At 47.2% G+C, this 24997-nt stretch overlaps 1 protein-coding gene across 2 annotated transcripts in view; it reads right to left on the bottom strand.

Moving 5' to 3' along the window:
• Positions 1-24398, bottom strand: part of LOC138567063 (uncharacterized) — a 211260-nt gene extending 186862 nt beyond the window's left edge. The window contains exon 1 of one of the 2 annotated variants that reach the window (XM_069644903.1): positions 23731-24298. In XM_069644903.1, the coding sequence (XP_069501004.1) occupies positions 23731-23974 (244 nt within the window). In that variant the 5' untranslated portion in view covers positions 23975-24298. The other variant, XM_069644902.1, reaches the window with a different exon arrangement.
• Between the last annotated feature and the right edge of the window lie 599 nt (positions 24399-24997).

Here is a 24997-nt window from a genome sequence, read left to right on the forward strand (position 1 = left end):
ACACCTCCATCGATAGCTGTCAACAGGTCTAGAACATACCTGTTCTGCATGGTCATTAGTCGCAGAGCTCGTAGTTCCACCTTTATTATGTTGAACCCTTCTTCAGTGTCATTGGCCAACTGGATCAGTTCCCACCGTGTGATCTGGAGCCATTTTGCATTTGCTCTTGCTTGGACACTGGACACTAGTGAAGCAAAGAATGTTTCCACGGAGCTGAACAGGCGATACTTGTCTGGGATCTGTGCCAATAAATCAGATGATGCTTGTGATATGTAGTTCGAGGCTCGCTTGTTTCTTGAGAGCTTTTCTTCCTTCCCCCCGGAGGACAGGACATAAAGGTGCGCTTGTGTAGTTGGAGAAGCTGCATTCTGGTTCAAGCCTCCTTTCATCATGTTACTTCTGTCAATATGGCTTTCTGGAATCACCATTAGTGTCGAGTGCAAGGTGGCCATTGAGCAGCTACCACTCCATGATTGGGGAAGGTGCAGGTACGCCTGGTTTCCGCATACCCAGTAGGTGTCCATTAATGCTGCTGTCCCTTTTTTCATATCCGGGATGGTGAGAGTTTTGTTACAGTTCGTGTTCGTTCCCATTGCCATTTTTCCTTCTCCCTTGAAACATAGTTCGTTTTGTATTTCACTTTGTAGCTTGAAGGGTTTCTCCATCGCTGTTACCCATGTTAGTTTAGGGATGTGTTCTTTCCATATTGGCAAGCACGTTCTTTCCATCCACCGCAACTTGTCCGGTTGGACACCTTTCAGCGCTTCTGCCTTGCACAGCACTTCTTCGTCTTTCCATTTGTTTTCGGAAAACAGTGTCCCTTGTATTGCAAAGAAAGGTTCTTTAAGGCAGATCACTCCAGACGCTTGCGAATAGCACGTTTTGTTGTTCTGTACCATTCTTAAAGAGACATCGTGTGCTTGGAAAGTGTTCTTTATTCTACACAGCGTGAGATGAAGGAGACATTGGGCATCCACAATGGGCAATTCTCGTGGCAACAATACTTTAGGTGTGCCTGATGCATGGGGGATAAGTGAGCAGACATAACAGCTCTCATTGGTTGTTTGTTTAGCTGTTGTGCTCATATCTGCATACCATTTATTTGCTTGGTGAGGGTGTCGTGGGTCTTCCATTTTGTCTAACCCTAGCCCATAATACTCATCATACCCTTTTCCACCAGTCTCTCTTCTCCGCCTACTTTTCTCCCTTCTTCTGTACCTTCTCGTTATAGGAGGTGAAGAACCAGGCCCCCCTTCCTCCCTCCCACCCCCCTTTTCTAATTCTTCATATAGGGGCGTGTGTTCTGCCATCATAATCACTTTTCCATCCTCATTAATAAACAAGAGATCGTTGTTTGAAATTGGGGCGGGAGGGATCGTGTGGTTGTTGTATGTTCCAGGTTGGGACATTGTGTCATTATCTACATTTTTGGTTCTCCATTGTGAGAGGACAGCAGTGGGTGGTGTAGTATAGTATCCCCACACAAAGTGTGCTCCATCCCAGATCAAGAAATCACCTTCTTTGATACCTACAGTCGGAATTGTTTTCGTTCCAGGAGCAAGGGTGGTGTTGTTCCCCCCTCCCCCCTCGTTCATCTCGGTAGAGATGAACGCTATAATCCAGTGTAACACCAGACAAAACATTGAGATGAAGAACACGATAGCACACATTGATAAACCACATTCAAATGAATATGTTAATCTAGCCACTAACATTTCTCTAAATCTAACATATCTATTAGTTGCAGGCTGCCCATTCGATGCCATGATAAATCCTGTTTGAGACACAAAAGTTCATTAAATACAAACATGTAAGCATTTCCACATTGTAACGTTTCGGTGATAAAATATAGGGTTGGGTGAGGAAGGGGGTTTGTTGACAGACAAGGTAGCTTTCAGTCAATATTATTTGTAACTTACTATATATATATATAAATAATAAAAAAAACATGACATTTCTAAAAACAACAATAATAAAAAACATCTTAAATAGTACAGGAAGGGGAAAAAAAAAAGAACCCCACGCAAAACTTTCAAAAATTGTAAAAAGAAAATTTACATATACATGTGTACATGTTTTAGTCCAGGACATTTGTTGCGCGCTAATTGTGTTCACTGTTCATCTCATGAAGCACACGAAATTCAAATCATTCATTCCGCACAACTTCATCGTCCGCTGTTGCCTGTGCCTCATCCTGCACCTCACTCTCCGCAGCGCTGTAAGCTTTACGTACATCTGTCAAATGCACCCAATATCGCAGGCCCTTAACCTTTACTGCTGTAGGCGTGCAAAACACTACCTCATAGGGGCCATGGAAGCGTGGTGCGTTCCACCTCCGCACAAAACTTCTAACATATATAAGGTCCCCAGGCATTAGCTGTAGTGGTTTTTCAGGCAAACCGTTTGGTTCAGTCGCGTTCCCCTCCTCTCTTGTCGAGGGGGGGGCTAGTTGCTTTGAAATTACGCGCGCTGCCCTTGTCAATTTTCGCAGGTATTCTGTGAACTCCTCCCCCAATATGGCTGCGCTTCTGTGTGCATCAGAACGCTCACGGAGAGGCGAATGCGCTGTGTGCATTCTTCTTCCCGTGACGATCTCGTGCGGGGACAAATGGTGATCCTTACTTGGCTGGTTTCGTAGCTCAAACAAGGCCAAAGGCAGGCAGTACATCCAAGTCTTTTTAAGGGAAAAACAAAGTTTTGATAATCTGCTTTTTAACAGGCCGTTTATCTTTTCTACGACGCCATTACTTTGAGGATGATAAATCGAACATAATTTGTGCTTTATTCCCAATAATGTAGTCACTTCTTTAAAGAGTTCATTAACAAAATGCGTCCCGTTATCTGAGCGAATAACGTCGCAAATTCCCCAGCGCGGAAACACTTCCCGCACTAGGAACTTCGCGGCGCCCTTCGCGTCAGGGCGGGCACAAGGGCCTGCCTCCACCCACCTCGAAAATGGACATACAACCACAATCATGTATCGAGCCCCGTTACACCTTTCTCCCATGTCTACATAATCAATGTGGAGCTCTCTGAATGGGCCACTTGGTTTTGGTATCGTACCCCTTAGTGTACGCAATGTCATACCTGAGTTGTAAATTTGACATGTCGTGCATTCTAGAGCTAACCTTGTGACATGTTCCTGGAGGCAAGGTGTAAACCAATCTTCTTGTATCTCTGCCATTATGTGTTTCTTTGTGTTGTGTGCAGGAAAGTGTAGTTGTTGAAATGCTATTTCTAACAGCGTTATTGGCATTACCACTTTTCCTGAACTCTCTTGTCGCCACAATAAATCAGTCGGTGATTTGCTGCATCCTCTCTTAGTCCACAGCAATTTTTCCTCTGCACTAGCTCCCTCTTGCAGCTCTATTATCTCCTGTGTGGACATCATGTTGTATCCTGTGGGGACTTCTTGGCTTGCTGTGTGGTGCAACATGTACTCTCCTATTTCACCTTTTTGTAGATATGAAGCTGCTTTGGCAGCGGCGTCTGCTGCCGCGTTCCCCAAAGATACAAAATCTGTATTGGTGGTATGAGCTTGACATTTTACGATGGCCACTGCCGTGGGGTCTTGCAGGGCCTCAATCAGTTCTTTCAATAATTCTGCATGCTGGACTGGCGTTCCGTCTGCTCGTCGGAACCCTCTCCGCCCCCACCGGGCCAACCCACCGTGAACTGTTGTTGTCATGTATGCTGAGTCTGTATATATGGTCACTGCGCACCCCTTGGCGGCATGCAATGCTTCTATTAGCGCTATTAGTTCTGCTGCTTGCGCTGAATAGTGTGATGGGAGGCGGTGTTGTACTAGTATCTCATATTCATCTTCCTCTAATCGTACCACTGCCATACCCACATGCTTTTCTCCTGTCTCCATGTCTATTGATGCTGACCCGTCCACAAAATACACCTCACCCTCGGTCAGGGCATTTTCAAAAATCACTTGATCCTTACTTTCGTCACCTATGTACGTGGCGCAGTTGTGGTTTTGCATGTCCTCTATGGTGCATGCCTCTGTGATGAATGTGGCTGGGTTCACTGTTTTACATCTCACTATATGGATGTTAGCGCTGGACAGTATTATCTCATATGCTGTGGCGCGTTGTGTTGTCAATGTGCTCTTTGTTCGCTCTAATATTGCAAAAAGTGAGTGTTCCACGAACAGTGTCACCGGGCAGCCCATTACTATCGTGGCACTTTTTTCAATTGCGAACGCGGCTGCAGCTAGGGATTGCTCGCACGCGAAATGACCTTGCATTACTGCGTCTAGGGTGCCGCTATAGTAAGCGAGTGGTTTGTGCCCTAAAGATGTTTTCTGTGTCAGTACTGCTGTCATCAATGTTCCTTTGCAGTGTGAAAATAAGAAGAATTCGCGCCCATAATCTGGGTTTGCTAGTACTGGAGCGCTTGATATCAGCTCTTTTAGTGAGTTAAATGCTGTGTTCATCACCTCTGTCCATTCTATGTGTTTGTGTTCCTGTTGTGCTTCTTTCAGTGCCTGTAGCAAGGGCCTTGTGTACGCTGCATAGTCCAATATCCATGCTCGGCAATAGTTACACATACCCAGAAATTTCTGCATCTCTTTTACTGTTTTGGGCTCCCCAATTGTTCTAATCGCCTGTGCCCTGTCTGGTATAATTCGCTTGCCATCCTTTGATATCAACTGACCCAAGTATAGGACCTCCGTCAGACAGTATTGTAACTTCCCCTTGTCCACCTTGTACCCCTTATTTGCCAATAATGTCAATAGTGTTATCGAGTCCTGTCTGCATTCTTCCTCAGCCTGTGCACAAACCAATAAATCATCAACGTACTGAATCACTGTGCTTTCTACAGACAAATTCCCCAGATCTTCATGTAGTACCCTGTTAAATATGCTTGGGCTTTCGCAATATCCTTGTGGTAGTCTGCAGTGTTCGAACCTCCTTCCTCCCAATGTAAATGCTGTCAAGTACCTGCTCTCTTCTGCCAAGGGAATCGAAAAGAATGCATTTTTTAAGTCAATTACTGTGAAGTGTGATGCTATTTTTGGAATGTTGCACAGTATTGTCGCCGGGTTCGGGACTAAAGGGAACTCCTTCATTACCACATCGTTCAATGGGCGTAAATCTTGTATCATCCTCCATGAACCCCCCTTCGCTTTTTTGATTGGGTAAATGCATGTGTTGCATGGGGAGTTTGAGGGCACTATTATACCCTGTGCTAGCAGTGCTTCTATTGTCTCTCTGATCCCTTCTTCTGCTTCTCGCGACAGTGGATATTGTTTCACCCGGGGCAGTATTGCTCCTTGTTTTACTTTTATCACCACAGGCTGAACTTCATGTAGCAACCCTACATCGTGGGGGCCATTAGTCCATAAGTTAGCGGGTACTGAACTCATGTCTTCATCAAAAAATGTATGCGGTGCTCCTACTACCGCCATTAGTTCAACTTTAGTTTGTCTGGCTGTAACTACGATGTCGCAGGGCATTGCCAGTTCCATCACTACTTCACCATCTCCCTCAGTGTCAGAAAATAGCTCCTCGTCCGAGAGCTCCCTCAGGGGGATATTTGCATTTGTACACAATACTGTCCGCCACTCACACCCTTCCATGTCAATACCAATCACGCATATTCTGTTTGCTGATACATGTATTGCATGCAAATCCAATGATAGTACTTCCCCAAGAGCAGTGTCAGGGCTTGCTATGGGACGAAAAAGGAATTCTGCTGGTATTCTCCACTCCACCCTTTTTAGTTCTGGTACTATGAGAGCCAATGTTCTCATGCCTTCAACAAACATCTCCTCATTTCTTGGTACCCCTCTGATCTCTTTTATTGTTGTGTGGCCGTGTATTACTGCTAATATACGGAGGGGGCATATGCCTGGCGTTGAACATACGATGCCGCTCCCTGTGAATGATATGGTCATGTTTAGTTTGCTCAAGAGATCTCTCCCCAGTAAGTTGATGGGAGAGTTTTCATAGTACAGTAAGGGTGCTTTCACTGTTTTACCCCCCACTGTCACATCCAATACCTCTGTGTAAGGAACTTCAATTACAGCCCCAGAGAACCCCTGCGTCTCTAACGTTCTATTAGATAACGGGAACCGGCCCTCTCTAATGCATGATTTCTCCGCTCCCGAATCCACCATGAATATGAATTGCTTGTCTCCTATCTGCGCTCCTATCAATGGTTCCTCTGATGCATTGTGGGTCGTAGACAGTACTGGACACGCAAGTGCTCTCTGTGGGCTGTCCTATGCGGGGTGTCTCATTGCCCCCCCTTGATCGAAAATATTCCCCGAGACTACTGACACTCCACTGTAAGGTGCGGGGGCTGGTGCCCCATTAGCTCCTGTGGCGAAAGTATTACCAGGCGTGTAGTGCACATTGTCATTATTCTGTGGGCTGGTTTGTGTTCGGTATTGATGTCCGTGTAGTTGTGCGTTACTCCTTTGTACTACATTGTCTGGTTGCTGGTATTGTCCCATGGGGAGGCCGTAGGGGCTTCCTGGATGGGGGTGTCCGTACTGTTCTATCTCTTGGAAACCGTTGTTTTGTCTGCTCCTACATTCCCTTGAGTAATGCCCCCATCTCCCACAATTCCAACAGCTCCCCTGTGGACCTCTGGGACCCTGCCACCCATTTCCTCCCATTCCTCCATACCCTTGTCCTCCTCTTCGCCCCCTGTACCCACCTCTTCCTCCTCTTGGGGCCCACTCTTGCCACGTTGGACCTCCGTTCTGCTCCTGCTCTGTCCACTGTCGTTGCCCTTGTCCTGCCCAATTCGCTGCTATTCTTCCTTGTATTGCTATTTGCCCCTCCTCTCCTTCCTCTCCCTCCCGTATGAGTGGGAGTCCCGCTACCGCTGCTGCGACCTTCACCAATTTTGATTGCACCAACTTCGCCTCGTCCGCCAACCTTTTCTGTGCTATTTCCCTCTCTCTTTCTTTGATCCTTTTACAATGGTGTACTATTATGCTTTGGATCTCCGGCCAGCCTTTTGCCTCAACACCTGCTATTTTATCTAGTGCCTTTTGCACTTCCTTTGGGAGCCCTCTTTTAATGATGAAGTAAAATAGAGACGTGGATTGGTGCCAGGGCGTACCCGTTTCCGCTCTCCACATCTCCTGCACCCGGAGAATGTAATCCATAGCGTCCTCCCCATCATTCATGGTACATTGCATTACTGACTGCAGATCAGGGGTATCTGGGAAGGTTTCCCGCAGTGCGTCCCACACCCTTGCTCGCACGGTGTTAAAAGAAGCCCCATCATGGCGATCACACTCCAAAGTTACAGCTGGAAAACCCGCTTTAGCCCACACTCTGTCTGCCTGATCCCCTACTGAGGACACTAGTAGGCTTTTCACATCGCCTACTGCCAGCGGTATACCCGCGGTATGTTTTTCAAATGCATATATCCACTTGCTTGCCCCTCCTGACAGCTGTGGTAGTAATTTCATTAAGTTAGCCTTGTCCATCTGAGCCCACGGTATATAGTTCGGCCTCCCACCTCCCCTGTGGAGTAATGGTAGTTGTAATTTCCCTTTTGCTGTTGCAGCTTCCTTTTCCTTGGTCACTGCTGACTCTAATGACGCCATCTTCCCCACCCTATTTCTTAGTCGTCCTATCCATTCATCCTCTATAGTCCCCAGTGAACATGCCCCATCTAGCTCCTCGCCTTCTCCGCCTACTGCCATGCTCAATCTATCACTCTCATCCCCCCCTCCTCTGACATCACATAACAAATCCTCTCTGATCCCTCTCTCTCTCGAGACATCACCAATGCTTCCTTCTGCTGTCCCTACTTCTATTATCCTGGTCGGTTCTTCCTCAATTCTGAACAGTATTTCCCCCTTTTTCCATCCTTCCTCAATTTGTCTACTTTCGCTCGACGCTCTAGACGTGCGTCCAGATTGTGTGGGGGCGCACGCTGTGCGTTCACATATGTCTTTTATTCTTGAGAGCTCATCTCGTGCCACTGTAAGCCTCGACTCTAAGTCACTCGTTAACTTCTCTATGTCCACTCTCTGTGTGCCTCCCTGGGTGTGCTCTCTAGTGTTTTCGTATGGTGGGGGTGCAGTTGGTCTTTGTGGCGTGCTGGTTGAAGGGGGAGGCACATAAATCGGGTCGCTATATCCTGTTGCAGGGGCTGGTTTAGGTAATATTGGGTACAACATAACCACTTCCGCAGGCTGTTCTGTACTTAACTGTTCCTTTTCCTCTCGCGGGATCATTAGTGGATTGTCTGTGGTGGAGGGTAAATCAATATTTGGTGCTGGGGCTTTGGGTGGGGGTACTTCCTCAAACAATCTCCAGAGATCTAATATCTCCTTCCTAGTCTGCCATTTTTTCCCCTTATACTTGAGGCGAATACAGGTACATACCATATCGAGAACGCTTTTGTCAAAAGACCCTCCTTCTGGCCAAATCTGGGGCAACCCCTCCCCTTTCAATTCTGTTAACCATTGATCATGATATTTATTTATGCGTTCAGCATATCCCGGCAAGCTCTTACAAATGTGTGACAAGGGAGTTTCAGCCCCCATCCTCTAAATCGTCAGCGCTACCGCGTTCGCCTTCGTAACTTTTAAATAGGTGTAAATATGCGTACGTATACCTTTATGGCACAGACAAGAGCGGACCTCTCAAAATTGTCACCCACTGTAATTCAGTGCACAAATCTCTTCTCACTCACCATATCTCATCTCTTTCTCATTCTCAGGCACACTTATGTGATTTCACTGGCAATCGATCTAGTACTGGTTATGTCCACACTCTTTGGCACCACCTCACGGCCACCTGTTCGTCTCTAACACTCGTACGGTGCGCGCACCCTTCACAATGCTTTCCACTCACACTCTTTGTCTTTCTCCTCCCTTTCCTCCCTAGCCAGCTGTCCCTGTTTCCCTACTAAGGTTACTGTGTTCACGTCTGTACGTGCCACTACTGAGTCCCCACTTTTTAAGATGTTCTAACTACTTCATACCCTTCTCATTTTCACCCCCTACCCCGTGGAAATGGAAAAAAAAGAAATAGAGAGAGAGAGAGCACAATCACTAAAAAATATTCCCGGTGTCTCCTTTTGCTAGACACCAATAACTTATTTCTCACTTCTTCATATATTCCCAGTACTAATTTAGATAGTACTATGCGGCGCCGCCTTCCACCCCCTCTCGGAGCTAGGTTTCCGTCACTTCTACCACGTCACTTATTTCTTACTCCTAATGGCCATATGCAAAAGAAAGAATAAAGAAAATTTCAAGACCCGTCTGTAGTAGACCCCCGATATTCTTCTCCTCTACCTGTCCCCGTTCTGTTATTCCCAATTCCCTTTCTTTTCCCCTTGACGATCACTCGCACTCGGTACTCACGTGCCCGTCTTGAACCGATACTCTCCGAAACTGGGTCCGTCCAGGCGGCGTCACCGGTAACTCAACGGTCAGCCCCTGGCTCCGGCGAGCGGCACTCAAAGGGGATTTTTTTCCAATCGGGATCCCGTACCCTTTCTCATTGAGTGCGCACTTCTTATTGTGCCGGTCGCCGTTGGCGGGCGGCCTCCCGGAGACGGCTCACCGTGCGTATCCCTTCTCGACCGGAGATTCTCGTGCCACAAGGGGGTCGTTTAAGAAGGAGTTAGGAATAATAGTTTGGAGATATCACGCTATCGGGGTCACCACTGAAAGGAAGCGCCCCCAATTCAGCACGATCCTCCCCGTAATGAGAGACAATAAGGGACTCTCCCGTAGTGGGAATAAGACCAAGACAGAGTGCGGGTGAGCGTAAGTGGGAGTTTATCCAAGGATAAGGCATGCAAAGAACTCTGCAACCTACGAGAGCGCTCTGTCTGACAATAGCAAAGACAGGCGTATTTCTAATACAGAAAACGTCATCAACACCTAAACACTATAGGGGGCACAAGTTAATTGGGATTGGGTATCGTCGACTAACTATAGGTGTTGCTGCAGCATGGTTGGTCTTGGCAAGACGACGTCACTGGTCAGCCTCGTGGGTTGGGTTGGGCCTGACAGGCCGGCTTGAGGTCATCCGTGCGGTGTTGGTGCGCTGGGGCAGCCTGTGACAATGATGAATACCTTTCCTGTCTTAGTTGCCCTAGGCCATGCACACTGCAGTTATTCAGAAAATGACATTTATGTTCACTAATAAATTGTTCCGTAGCTTATCTTATAAAATAAACGCAACACATGAGGAATGCACCTCGTGAGAGGTCTGGTGGTTGTTGGTTGGGGTGAGATTTACCTGAGTCTTATTGACCGGTATTTTAGGTCGCGGGACGGGGTTCTGGGACCTGGGCCGAGTGATACATGTCTGTCTGCTGCGTTAGAAGTTATTATATAGATGGGTCTCTGTGTCTTGTCCCAATGATGGGGGTCGTCCTTACACGGGGTCAGGATTCTTGGGGGGGTTCGTGGGGATTTATGAGAGGGTGCTGGTAGATCAGTGGGTTCATCCGTGGGTTTATTACCGTGCTGTAAATAACACAGGTGGCGGGCTGTGGCCTTGGTTGCGGCGCCGGGGCCTCTGACTCTCTGAAGTAACGCCAGCTTGGTTGGGGGAGGTGAGGGAGCGCAGCACAAGTCTTAGCTTTTTTATCTGGCAGGCTTGGTGGGGTGGGAGAGGGAACGACCTTGCATATACTCACAAAGGTATTTTCCTCGTGCGTTGCTGATCAGTGAATGCAGAAGTTTTTATACTGTTCTGCCTCATTTTAACGTTATTCAGACACACATATACATATATATATATATTTCATTTTCGTTACACATTTCTTTAATACAGTCGGTTCCAGTACCTTTTCATTACCTAACATTATGTTCACTACATTGTGTGCGTATTGTATGTACATTAGACGTTATACGAGGGATATCTAGGTTATGGCCTACAGAGATTGATGCTCGCCGCTTTGGGTGATTCAGAAAACATATATGAGTTCAAGTTTCTACATACTATTGAAAAACACTTTTACAGATAGAGGTTACACGTTTGGTCAACATCTTTCTCCGTGGTTATAGCAGCATTAGTCCAGACCTGGAGGGATATCATATAACGTTACATTTTTATGGTTCGTTCACATTTTAAACAGAGGTAGTTCATTAACACCAATACTTGAACTATTTTCTACCTTCTTCAGATAGTGATGCTTCAGCTTTTTTCCCCGTTGCCCCGGCCTTGCGGTCTGGGTCATACGGGGTGCAATATCACATTGTTACTAATATAATGTTGCCGTGTTGGCATCTCGGGTTTAGCTCATCTCCGACTTTCTCATGGGAACGCGCTCGCAGCGGATCTGCCAGGGCTGCTGAGGCGGCAGAGATGCATGAAAGGCCCTCCAAAGGTGGGGGCCTCGTTACAGTGTGCTGAACTCACACCATGTTTGCTGTGCACGATGGCGTCTAGGCCTAACTTAAGTTTCGGTAAATGCAAAGACAGGGTGCGTGTGGGCAATGTCGTCGGCGGGTGAACCCCCCTCCACCTGGGCCCGGGTGGCATGAGGGTGCTCCCACCGAGCCATGGTCCTCACCTGGGGAGGGAGCTGTAGGTGAGGAGGGCCTCGTGGCCATTCCTCCCCTACACCATCCAGGAATCCAGACACCGGCAGAACCTGCAAGCAAAAGAAACATAAGGTTAGCAAGTTGCAACACGTTCGCAGCCGCGCTCGCTTACCTGATCCATCTGTGCCTTCACGGATTCTTCGCGGCCTTCTCTTCAGCAGCCTAACGGCACCTGTAAAGACAAAGAACATTGTTAAGTAGGAATCGGGTGAAGGCGGCCGCGTTTACTTTTCTTACCTGCTTTTGTGCGCGTATTACGATCTCTTCAACCGCAGCAGCCCGGCACCTGAAAACAAGAAAAGACATTATTTGAGTGCCATTAAAGACTGCAAGAAAGCCTAACACTTACGTGTTTCCCCACGTGCATCCGCGACTGGGAAAACGCCCACAAGGTCCTGACACCTGCAAATAAGAAAAGAACATTGTTAGAGGTGCTATAATAAGGTCACAGATCATTATACTCACGTACTTCGCACGTGCAACGGCAACGGACGAACAACGCCCGCAACATCTCAAGACCTGAAAACAGAAAACAAGGGACATTATTGAGGTGTCATTGAAATTCCCATACCAACGAACAACCGCACATGTCGCGCTCTCAGTGACCACGCCCTCAGCATCCAGGCACCTGAAAAAGACAATGCAAAGACTTCATTAAAGGTGCCCATCTCTTCAAGACTATAAACTCTTTATACCTACTGGCATCCGCTCGTGCAGTAACGGCGGCATCACCTTTTGGCATCTCAGCACCTGTGCCACTTCTAAGGCCACAAAAGACTTTGAGGACCTCCAGTGGCCTAACTGGAACCCACGCACCCCTGCATAAGTCGCAGGATGGAGAGCCCAGCATTTATACGCCTAAGGTGAGAGCTTGCCGAGACAAGTAGAAAGCTAGGTTGTGGGAGAAACTGGCGATTGGTGGGAGAAGGAATCCCATCAAACGGTGATTAACCCTTTTTCTTCCACCTGCAGAAAACTTACCCTGCAAGTCAGACATTCGATAAGAGGAAGCCCAGTCCTGAGAGTCGTCCGAGCTCTACGCTTCTCAATTGAAGAAACGATAGCAGCCCAGCCGGGATCAGCGCCTCTGTGGGAATCAGGTGAGCGTTACAGTTGGATGCTAAATCGAGGGGGGCTCTCATTAGCAGGCATGGCCTAAGTATGTGTATACTTAAGCCACGCCCCCTAACGAGAGCCCCCCCTCACCAATGGGGGCCAGACGTCCTGGTGAAAGCAGGGGAGCTAAGGCGCACTGGCATTGGATGCGCCCGATCTTTCGGGGCTGGACGCACCAAATGTGTTCCCTAGCTCTCACACGCATCCCTTTCATTCAAGGCGCTTCGTGGTTATAAACCACAGGCTCCTTCATTGAAAGAACTGCCTGCTGCCCGATTACTCCCACTTCGAAACAGGAGGAGGGCTGAAGGGCCCAGTCTCTCCTTTGGTTTCCGAGTAAAGAGTCATCACGCATAATGAAGCCTTGTTTAAAAGGCTTCGGGCTGCACGATGACATTACTCGGAAACAAAAGGAGAGACTGTGCCCTCCAGCCCTCCTCCTGTTTCGGAGTTCAGAGTCATCTGGCAGCCGTGTAGCCAATGCCACGGTTACACTGGCTGTCTGCAGATGTCAATCCTTCCGAAGTGCAGACACCTTCAGGCAGCCCGTATACCTGTGCAGCGCTTCGAGTACACATCTGCCTGAGCTGTTGGCATGGCTGGGGCTAGTCGGGGTGGGCCCCATGTTAGGGAGAATTTTCATTTTAGTGCTAAATTCCTCCCACCTTAGAGACCCCCAGCTCTTTTGCTGACTTAGGACTTTAATTTTCAAACCCTGGAGTGAGTGAGACCTTTTTTTCACCTTCTCATGTGTTTTTACCTGATTTTAATTTTGTGTTTTCACTGTTTTTAGAGTCTGACCAATTCCATAGACATCTACTTTTGGTATGGTGACGCATAGCACCTTTGGCGCAGTGTCACAGAGAAATCCATTTAGATTTCTCACAAACCTTCTCGTGTGAACTACCGTTCCCGAGAGTAGTAAAGTGAAACTGACTTTACATACCATTTCTCTTTGTAGGACCAGCACACACCATTTTATGTGGAGTGCTGGGGGGTTACCTAGTAGCCCCTTATCCTACTCTCTCATGTAACATTTTTAAGATCCCATCACTACTTTATATGAATGGTGGCAGTGGTTCAATTTCCCTACCATTGTGCTTTTCTACCACAGACTGAACCCTCAGCTGCAGTACAGCACCCATCTGTGTCCATTTTGTCAAAATGGCCCTTGACTTCTTTTTTCGCCATTTTCTGTTTGTGAGGTCTTTCTTGGGGTTTACTCTGTGCGTCTGGCAGGACAGGACGTGAGGGAAGGTCCCGAAACTCTCCTGTCCTTTTTCTCTAGGAATGCTTGAATGCAACTAGTCCTGATTGGCTGGCTGTCCTTTCAGGAGAGCCACCCTGCTGTGCGATTGACAGCCTAGGCTGTGCATGAATGGAGCAAACCTGCTTAAAAGGCAAGGGTTTTGGGACGAGAGGCAGAGTCAACCGCTGGGAAAAATACCTGATGAAGAAACCATGAACAAAGCTTGCTGCATCCTCCTGGACCTTTGAATTGCCCGGTGAAGCCCTGCTGCTGTGCTGAAACTCCTTTTTCAATTCGACATGGAAGCTCCGGAAGGGACGACTTCTCCCCTTGGGTTAGTGGGACCAACTAACCCTGAAACGGACTCCCCTGGACCATCTTGACCGACTTGATGTACTTCATCATCTCTGCAAGAACCCAGTGCCAGGGGTCGAGAGATCCGTAGTCGAGTGCAACATCTGAAATCTGGCTTTAAGCTCCAGGAGTCTCCTAACGACTCAAGAAGCAGGGCGACCAGAGCTCGAGTCCCCTCACCAGAGTGCAGGACCCAAGAAGTGAAGGAAGCCCAACCGGTACCCAAGATCCGCAACGGTGCTGTTTGCAAAGCGCTGAAACCGTGAAGTGCAGCTGAACCGAAAAGAGCCCATAGCTGCCGACGACCTCCCAAGTACCGCTGCAGGAGCCCTCCAGAAGTCCTCCCTCTTGTCCCCACGACTGAGGCTCAGGAACACGGGGTCTGCACCGCTGTAGCAAGACAGAATCCAGCTGGCCCACTCTTCCTCAAACCATAGGTACTGTTTAGAGTTGGGGTACTTATCTCATTGTCTTTTAGCTGTGCTTGTCTCAGCTGGAAATTGCAGTGGCTTACTTTTAGAACTGATTCCAACTCTATTTTTCGCAGGCTTAACAGCTTGTGACCCTACAGGTGATTTTCTAACAAGCTCTCTAACTTTGTGCAAGACTTTGATTCTAAGAAGTGCCTCAGCTCCATAGACTCAATTTGACTTTGGCTGTCCTGGCTCCCTGCAGACTTTTCTAGCCCACTGATGTTGATATTGTTTGTCCTCATAGGTGGTAACTTGTTTTAGACTGTTACTGCTGGGAAAGGCTTGCCTAGATGTCATTGGAAGATGTAAGTGTCCTCACATTTACAGAGAACCTGTGTAACCTTTTCCTACCTTAAACCTTTCCTTTCTGCAACTCCAGAATCTACAAAGTATAACTAGTGAGATATATAAATGCCATTACTGTCCTTGTAATTGAAGTCGCTTCGGGGTGTAGGAATTGTGTAAGAAGCATATCCAAAGATTATTGCTCTTATTCTGAAAAGTAATTTTAAATTGTATTTACATTGTTACGTGAATTGCCTCTTTAAAGAATGCTTATTTATAAATTGATGTTAATTAAATAAATAACTATTTATAACTGAAACCTTGAGTGTAAGTGTTACTTGGTTACTTGTATTTACGAATTTCATTTGTACAGCTCACATTGACCCCTCTTGAGATAGGCCTGGCAGTCACACTACCAACTTGTGCAGTACAGACCTATACCAAATGGTGGGTTACCTAATAAGCAGATAAGTGCTGGGTAGTCTCACACTGTGTGACTGAACCAATTCTTACCTAACACCACATCAGGGCCCTGGCTCGAGAGCCCTTACTGGAGACTGCCAGGGCTTGGCCCAGGCTAGTCTCAGCCTACTTAATGCTTGCCCCTAGCACTCCACTTGGGCCTTAGGGACCCCATTGAGGTGGGCTGCGAATAGCAGTCATGGCTCAGTCTGAGGTTGGGCCTCAGGCTGCATGACCATTGCTGCCTGTGTGCAGTAGGAGACTGGGCCACATGTACCATACGTCCGGGCGAAGGCTATGCCCTGGGCCACATGCGCAGTGCAGCAGGGTTGGAAGATGGCATCACTTGGGTGAAGCAGCCTTCCCAGGGGCCAGACGGGGTGGGCTGCAAGGAACCATAACTCTGCTGACCTGAGCCATGTTTGTGGGGTAGCCAGAGTCTGCAAGTTGGCCTGGGAGGGCTGCCGCAGCCCCTGGGGCCAGCCAGGGCATGAGGCAGAGGACGAGTGGAGACTCCAGCCTCTGCATCCAAGGTGGTCGCAGCATCCTAGGCTGCTGGGGTGCACAGTAGTGCATGACACACCAGGCGGTGTTCCCGCAAAGGTAGGTGGAGCCTGCCCTGGGACCAACAAGTGACCCACTCCCTAGGGTCCGCCCGCAGGAAGTGCTGCTCAGTTGACCCCCAGTGAGTTGTGGGGCCCCACTCAGTGAACTGCCAATGTGCCGTACCACTTACAACACGCCGCCATGAGGGAAACTTTTACACAGTGCCGGATTATACAATAGACCAAGTAGGCAGCCACTCCTTTCAGGTTTTAGGGGCCTCATGACAAAGATTCAAAATAAAGCGGTGCAGAAAATATACATTTCGACTGCCTAGGGGCCTCCACAGAGGTTAATAAGGCACTGCGCTTGCACATGCCGCCACAGTGGAAATAACCCTGCAGACACATATGGAGGGCCGGCCTCCCAAAGAGCATTTCAGGCATGTTGTCGAGAGGCAGGCATGTCCCTGCCCGTTGCACGGAATAGCAGGTCTGGGAAAGGAGCCCCTCATGATACACATGTAAGCCATCTAAAAGGTACTGAGCAGTGAAGGGCTTAGTTTATGGACGGAGACTGTAAAGTGGGCCCCCCCCCCCTATAGCACTTGGACAGAGCATGGTGACTCCAGCTGCAGTTAGCCAGGGAAGATATTAATACAGAGATATATACAGCACAGGAAATGGCGAGAAACAAGACGGAGCGGCCCACAACACTGACAGATCTGCTCTGAAGCAGTGTTAGATGTATACCAAAAAAAGTAGTGGAACTGTGACCCCAGCGGGGGACATGGTAGGCAGGAAGGGAGCACGGTGCAACACATTTTTCAATGGGTTGCAGCCATGCTGATTGACAGCCAATTGAGTTGAAACAGATATCAGCTTATCTGTAACTGCCATCGGGTAGTAAAGTGTAGAAGTGTGCTAACTTCACAAAGAACAGTTCCGGAATGTTGAAAATGGTTGCAAAAAGTAGTGGAACTGTTAACGGTAAAAAAAAAATGAAAGTAACGGAACGCCGCTCCAGACCGTTCCGCTCAGTACTCTGAAGCTGCGGTATCGCACGGACGTGCAACCCTCGCTTCAACTAGCACGCGGCTTTCAGAAGACTCTGCCGAGTCTTTCAGTAAGAGGTCTGCTCTTTGAAGCACAGGTTGCTTGCTTGTATGTGTGTTAACTCTGCTTCAGGAAAGGATACTGCCAGCAAGATCATGTCCTGAAGCCAGGTTATCATGTTTCAAAAAGCAGAGATATTCAGTAGTCTTGGTACAGGAAACAGAATACAGAAACGGCCAAAGCCTCACATATGTGTTGCAGCTGTCCAAACTGGTATATATGTCCTGCAACGTACAGAATTTTAAAAAACACTAGAGCCTAACTTCCATTATTCGTTCAAAAGGGTTTCTTACTGACTCACTATATATGTTTCAAATTTAAACTTGTGGATATTAAGTTCCCATAATGCTCTTTGCTTTCATGCAAACCGCCAGGAATGGGTTCTATGATGGGATACTGTATTGCATGACCTGGCCTGGGACCACGCCTACTGGCCCCACCCCTCCTCCCCATGGCCCCGCCCCGCCAAGGATGAGAGAGGTCCCCCTTCACATTTTTTCTATTTTCAATACTGGTTAAATATGCCTGAAAGCTCAGAGGGGTGAAACCTGCTCTAGGACAACTAGGAAGAAAGTGTTGCCTTGAGGGCTAGATCAAAGCCCTGGATTAGGGGCAGCAGGAAAGGAGGGTGCAGAGGGCAAGTGCAGGAATGAAAGTACTGTTATTATTTGAATAATGGCTGTGCACACTCTAATATAATTGCCCGTTTCGGATGTAAAATTCCTCTTTGCGTGAGGTGTTTGTTATTGCTTTGTAGAAGAGGATCAAAAGACTCAGGAAGTGGCCCATGTCCAGTTTGATCGGTCTATTCTGATCTATCCTTATATAAGCTGCTGAATGTGCTTCTTCTCTTGCAACTGGGCAGTGGGAGGGAGAGGAGAATGGTGTGGTGGCCACTCCCTGGCCCCGGAGTAAAAGAGCTCAGCGGCTGACAGGCCAGAGCATTTAAAACTGGGCTGCATATGGACAGGTGGTTCAAATGGGTAGAAGCCATGAGTGCATACATCAAACTGAAGTAAGCATTTGCAAAGCCAACAGTTTGGAACTTATGTAGGCGTGGGCTAGGTATTTGCCAGGTTTTGTCATAATGGTACTACCTGCCCACAAGAATAGGCGAATCCCCATCTAACACCTATACATGTGCCAAAATTGCTGGCTTTGCCAATGCTTGCTTTTAACATGCCTTCAGTTTAAGGAATGTATGTGAGCACACACACATTGTTCATAAATCCAGTGGCTGAAGGCATGCTTGTTTAAGACATTTATATTGTGCTAGCAGCTCATTTCAACTGCAAATAATCCATTCAATCTCAACAGAAGACTGCTTTTTAATGTAATATGGCATTTGTATAGCACCAATTCCCATTGGTATGGCCTCAAAGCGCTATAGGAGAACGGCCTTGGAGGACCAAAATCTGTGGGATGAGAAAGTGGAGTTTAAAATGTGTTTGTGTATTTTGACAATTACATAGGTAGGGGTGGCCAAGTCCCTGCTAGGGACCCATGTTGAGCTGGATTGTGGATGGGTGCTGTGAAGGCTGTCGGGAGACTAAGCGAGTCAAGGAGACTGATAATGTGACCAGGTAGACTGAATTTTTGTTGTGGGACTTAGCTGCCTTCTAGTGGCAGAGGTATTGTGCGAGAGTCTTCAAGTAGCAGATGACTGCAGATGTGTGCAGGTGGGTGACTGCCTTCGGAATGATACGGCTATCTTCCATCGAGATGGAGTGTGATATGTACCAGTGAATCGCAGCTTATTTGTTTCTTTGATGTGGCGCAGGTCCTGTCCTGTGGGTCTCCTGGATTCCTTTCACAGTGTCGCTCAGTACTTTCTTTGAGGGATTCATTGATGCCCCAGCCAAACTGTAAGGGGTAGAAATTAACCCAAGGGGTCATATTGGGTCCATCAGGACGCAGGGGGTAAGAGCCAGGTCTTTCAGAAGGTGAGGTGATCCTCTATGCAGCGGATTCTAAAAGGAATGGCGTTCCATATTGTAGATGCTTGGATGGAAAAGGAGGATCCCCTATTCTGGTCGATTTGGACAAGGGATGAAAGGAGGAGTGCAGTGCCCAATCACAGCTTTCTGTTGGGTTTGTAAGGGGTGAGCTTGTGTTGTAGGTATGCTGGGCCTGTCTAGTGCAGAGTACGGCGAGTAAAGCATGTAGCATTGAAGGTGGATCGTACCCCGAAAGGGAGCCAGTGGAGGACATGGAGGGTGGGTGTAATGTGCTCTCTCAGGCTCAGAGCTAGTAGGCCTGGCTGAAGTGTTTTGGACCTTTTGGAGTTCAGATGCAGGGACGCCAGGTATAGGGAGGTGGCGTAGTCTAGGTGAGAGAGAATGATAGTCGTGATTGCGGTGACTCTGAGGGTAGAACAGGAAGGGGAAGATGCGTCAGAGGTGTAGATAGGATGATTTAGAGACAGAGTTCATGTGTGTGAATGTGTCACCTCTGCGTCCATGGTACATCCGAGGTTCTTTACTGTGTTGGGTGTAGCAGGAGGAGGGCCAAGGGAGGACGACCAGGGGGAAGAGGGCAGTCATCCCGCGATCATGATTTCAGTTTTTCCGGGGTGAGGAGGAGGTGGTAAGCCGTCATCCAATGGTCGTTTTCTGTGAGGCATCAGGCGGGGGCGAGGGTGGGGGTTGGAGGTGATCTTAGGGATCTTGAAGATGATCTGGGTGTGATCTATGTAGTTGTAGCAAGTTAGGCCATGTGAACGGATAAGAGCAGGGAGGTGGCTCAGGTAGAGGTTAAAGAGCAGGGGTGATAGGGTACTACGTTGGTGAAAGATGGGGCAGAGGAAAAGGGAGGCATGTGAGTAATTTGCAATTTGTCAGCGAGGAAGGATTATATCCCCATCAATGCTGCATTCCTGATGCCAAGCAAGTGGAGTCTATCCGTGAGGTTGTGGTGGTCAAAGGTGTCAAAGGCCGCAGAGAGGTCGAGGAGGATAAGTGCAGCACAATATTCCGAGTCTGAGGTTCTTTGAGATCATCGCAGAGGGAGACTAGGCATGATTCAGTTCCTCATAGGGGTCTGAAGCTGGACTGGCAGGTTCGAGGTTGGATACAGTGAGTAGGCCGTTCGGTCAATTAGTCGGACTATGAAACGGTTGTTTGAGATAGGTCTGTAGTTGGCTGGTAGGAGGAGGTCAAGGGAGAGTTTTTTTTTAGCAGGAGTTTGATGTGGGATGTCTTGAAAGCTGCTGGGAATGTGCCTCAAGTGAGGAAATAGTTCATGATAGATCTTGCAAAGCTGCATGCACATATTGAGGAAAGGATTTGTTTTAGGAGAGCAGGAGTACAGGGACCTCCCAGGGATCCCGAGGGACAGCTGCTGTAAAGTAGCTTGCGGAAATTAAGCAAGGAGGAGAGAGAGAAGGCAGAGAAGAGCCTGTAGTGAGTGAGAGAAAAGGTAGTACCTTGGTTTTGGGTAGTAGAGGGCGGTAGTGCACACTAGTGAGTAGAGAGATAAATAGATTGACCTTAGTAGTGGGAGGTAAAGGAAGCGAAGGGTGAGCAGGGTACCCTTTCCCTGACAGTCAGCATATGGACCAGCAAAGGAATGAGCAGGGCACTATATCCCTGGCTGTCTGGGGGGGGGGGGGGAGTAAAGGTAGTAAAGGTATGGTGTTAGTAGCGGAGTTAGAACAGCAGTAGAGGAAGAGAAGTAAGCGCGACAGGGGTGGAAGAATAGGAGTAGCTATTGGTAAGTGTAGAGCATGAGGAAATAATCAGACGAATAGCAAGCAGAAGGGAGTAGAGGGGGGGAAGGAGGGAAGAGATGATAATGAGATAGAGGGATAGTTGGAGGTGTGAGCGATAGTAGGATCAAATGGTGGAGGTGGAAAGGCAGAGTGAGAGATCGGATAGTGACGTGGTTGGATGAGAACAGTTTAAGAGACCAATAAAGTGAAGGGTCAGGTACGAGTGGGTGTGAAAGACGTGAACGTGACACCGGACAGAAGACACCATCCCTACTCCCCTGAGACTATTAAGTGGGGTAGGAGAGGGAAAGTTTTAGGGCCACTAGGGATGTAGGCAGCCAACGATTTAGGGAAAACACCTACTGAGCTCCAACAGCTACTGAGATCCCCATGAGGGACGCCTGGGTTAGGGAGGTGGGGACAAGGCTAGACCAGACCAAAAAGAGAGGGCCGGCCCTAACAGCAAATTTCGCACCCGCTAGGCCCAGATATCTTTGCCCAGAAAATACACCCATTATAGCTGTAATTTTAAATAAACACCCTTGGAACTACTCAGAGAATCCGCGTGATTGGGCTTTCTTGGTCCTGGCCATCAAATGTAAAGTAAGTCATAGGAACTATTCCAAGGTGCTAATGTTTTCCGCTAATACTTTTTGTTGCTTATAACCTGTAAAAACTGTGGGTACATGTCAATTGTGGCATCATAAGCAGTGCATGACTATGGCAGCCTTATGCTGTGAATATGAGAGAGGGAGCGAGAAAGAGAACGAGGGAGAGAGAGAGGGAGCGAGAGAGAGCTAGAAAGATAACGCGAGTGAGCAAGGGAAAAGAGAAAGAGAGAAAGATACTCTCTACTTTTTTCCTCATCAATCACCAGGAGAGAGAGAAAGAGGGAGACAGAGAAAGAGAGAGAGAGAGAGAGAGAGAACGCGGAAAAGGAAGATAACTGTTTTTCCTCATCACCAGGACTCATGGATTTCAAGCGGAGCAGTGAAAAGCCTGATTTTTATTTTTGGAGATCAATATAGAATATATATATAACTGGTAATATGCTCAACAAGAGTACTATCATGCTTTGCTTCTGGGGATATCCATAGTAGAGTACCCCACACTGTATGAAGATTTTCGTGACCAAATAGACGATTGAAGCCAAAGGCTGAGCATCCTTTAACAAGGCCTCTGAGCTCCAAGGTGACATGAAGTTTTTTATTATGATATGGGGTAGTGTATTCCTTAAAATATCAGGCTGCACTGGCATCCTTTTCATTTGTGATCTCTTGCTTACGATAATGCAAGAAAGGTTGCAGTTGTTAACACGTTATCAAGGTAGAAGCTCTTCAGCTTAAAAAAATGCTATTTGCAGCTAGTAAAGTGTTGCAAAACAATGTTTAACTCTCCCAACTCAAGCATTGTGCAAAAATAAACATGTTCCTTTTCATTTAATGGATGTACAGTTCCACAGAAAGGTATTTGCAAAGAAAGGAATGCAAAACAAATTGAGCAGGGCATTAATTAAGAGCTCCAGTGGCAGCTGGAATTCTGGTGTGTTGGCTCCGGCAGCAGGACACGTCATGCCATGACTCAAGTGTAATAGCAGTTACAGATAGTACTGAGGCAATTTCAGTACAGATGAGTCATAATGTCACAAGTAATATATGGGATAAAATACCCCATAGCGTATATTATACGAATATTGCAACTCACTGAGTTCTGTGAACAAAAAAAAAAAGTGTGAGATCCCTTATAAGATCAAAGAACTGAGAGGTGACTTACATTATCTTTCGTACATATGGTAGTGGGTATTTTATTCATTCTAATACAAAGACACACCCAGTTATCCCCTTTAATACCTCACTGCTTCCTTGATCTAAAGTAAGATATCTGATGTAAACTAAGCCTCCTTCGCCAATCAAGAACACCATAAGATAAGTAGTTTACATGTAGGTTTATCCTCTTAGTTATTAAGTAGAGAAAGCACTGGGACATCCAACTGACACCAGTAGAACCCAAAACATACATCAACATTCCACCAAGAGGCCCAGTGACATCATCACACCAACACTCCATCTAGAATGTTGGTGATATCACCACCATCACAACACTCATAGCCATTATCAATCACAGCACAGATTATGACAATATCCCAGTGGTTGATACATATAATCAACGTTGAACCAATTTGGATAAAAATAGCACCAATAGCCAGCTTGTAATGTGTTGCAGAAAAATAGTTTCATAAAATGCATCTATAAAGCATTTTTGTGGTTTTAAATAAATAATAACCTCCAGATAAATTCTTACTCTCTCGTGTTAACCTCCAGTAGTGAACAAAATAAACGTATTATCAAAAAGAGTTCCTTATCAATTAATGGCTGTACAGGTTCTGTGGAATCTGTTTTCTGAAAGTTTTCTGAAAGCTGGCGATTTAATTAAGTGCTGTAGTGATAGCTGGAAGTCTGTTCTGTGCTGGCTACCGCAACAGGCATTGTGACTTCACAAGAGCTAACAGCAGGTTCGAATCCCAGCAGGGCCAAACTCAGCCTTTCATCCTTCTGAGCTCGATAAATGAGCACCACACACTGTGGGTCATAATAAGCAGCGCTCAGATCCGATATCTGGTGGTTCGTAGCGCTATATAAATACAGAATTATAGTTATTAATGCCTGATTGCAGTTATAGTGGTGATGTAGATTTCTTAGTACAGATAAGCAGTGATGTCACAACTGGCCTGTAATAAGAGCATGATTCACAGACTACTATACAGGTATTTCAGGGTGCCATGTAAATACACATATGTCATGAAATATAGAAACATACATTCTTAAGGTATACAAATTCAATTGGACACATTTTAAATATTAGAAATGACTCACCCTCTGCCATGATGAATGCCCTGCAGTCACACGAGCAGGCCAGGGAATCCGAGAGCAGTAGTTTTCGGCGCAATAATAACAGCTGCTCCGAATTCTGAACCACACAAGCAGATACAAAATGCCCCTGCCCTGTCTCACAATACTTTTTACTGTAATTTCCAAAAAATAAATAAAGTCTATAGCTAAACAAGTTAAAGTGAAATGCACCGCCCAGCAGCGTTGTGTAAGTGGCGCTCAGTGTCATTCAGTGCTTTGTTATGTGGTGTGCAATAATCGCGTTCTGTATAATATCTGTGCGCGATTCATGCGCAAGTGTGTCCGGTGATGTGCACTGCACAGTTATGTGCTGCGCAATGTTCGTGGCAGCAGCGTGCAGAGGTTTGCAGTGCAGGTGGAAGTTTAATGAGAAGCGCGATAACGGCGCTTGCCTATTACGGCATGGATCGCGAGCCTGGTCCTGCTGAAGCTACGGCTGTGCCTGTTGTGCGCTCTTCCTCGGGGCCTCATTCACAAAATCCCGAATATGCCCAATAAACACCAGTATTTATAGCGCTGTCTCGGTCCCTTTAACCCACCGTCGTGCTCTCGCCACAGATCACGCATTGAGTCCCGCCCCTCAGCCCTGCGATTGGTGGGCTGAGGTAGAACGATGCATTGCTCTTTTTTGCCCGGACCCAGTAAGGGGCGTGGCGGCGGTAAAGGGGACCTCCAATTGGCTTGTTTTAGAAGATATGATAGGGCTAGGGGCGGGGTTCTAGAGGTGGCTTTTGGGGTCAATGTGATGTGGACCGAGCCAAGTGAACTGGAGCTGCGTCAGTTTAGGACGCCATGCGAGGCGTAAAACATGCATTGGCAAAGTCAACAGTTATTTACTTGTCAATCCCTCAGGTGCACTTGCCAGCTTTTCATATTTTATGGCGGCCTGCGTTTCCGAGTTACGGTTGGTGTTAAAGTGAGTTAGGACAGAGCGAGAATGCCACCCAGTCCTGTTTTTTTTCCCTTTCGATCTTGGGACTTCTAGTTTTTTTTCCATTTGAAAATATGGAAAACTACTGGTCCAGGAATGCCGAGTAAAAACCAGACTGGGTGCTCTTATCACGCTTTGCCAAGGCCCAAGGGACACTCGCACCTGAGAGCTCTAGAACTGGAAACACGGGATTGTGTAGCAAGAAGCAGGAGTTTTGTTTTTTACCCGTTGACTGCAGAAATGCATTTTTCTATTGTTAGAAAGTTAAGTTTTATAATTCCAGCATTTGGGTTTAAAAAT

The sequence above is a fragment of the Ambystoma mexicanum genome, chromosome 2p (genome assembly GCF_040938575.1).
Source record: "Ambystoma mexicanum isolate Mex_15411 chromosome 2p, UKY_AmexF1_1, whole genome shotgun sequence".
NCBI classification, from domain to species: domain Eukaryota; kingdom Metazoa; phylum Chordata; class Amphibia; order Caudata; family Ambystomatidae; genus Ambystoma; species Ambystoma mexicanum.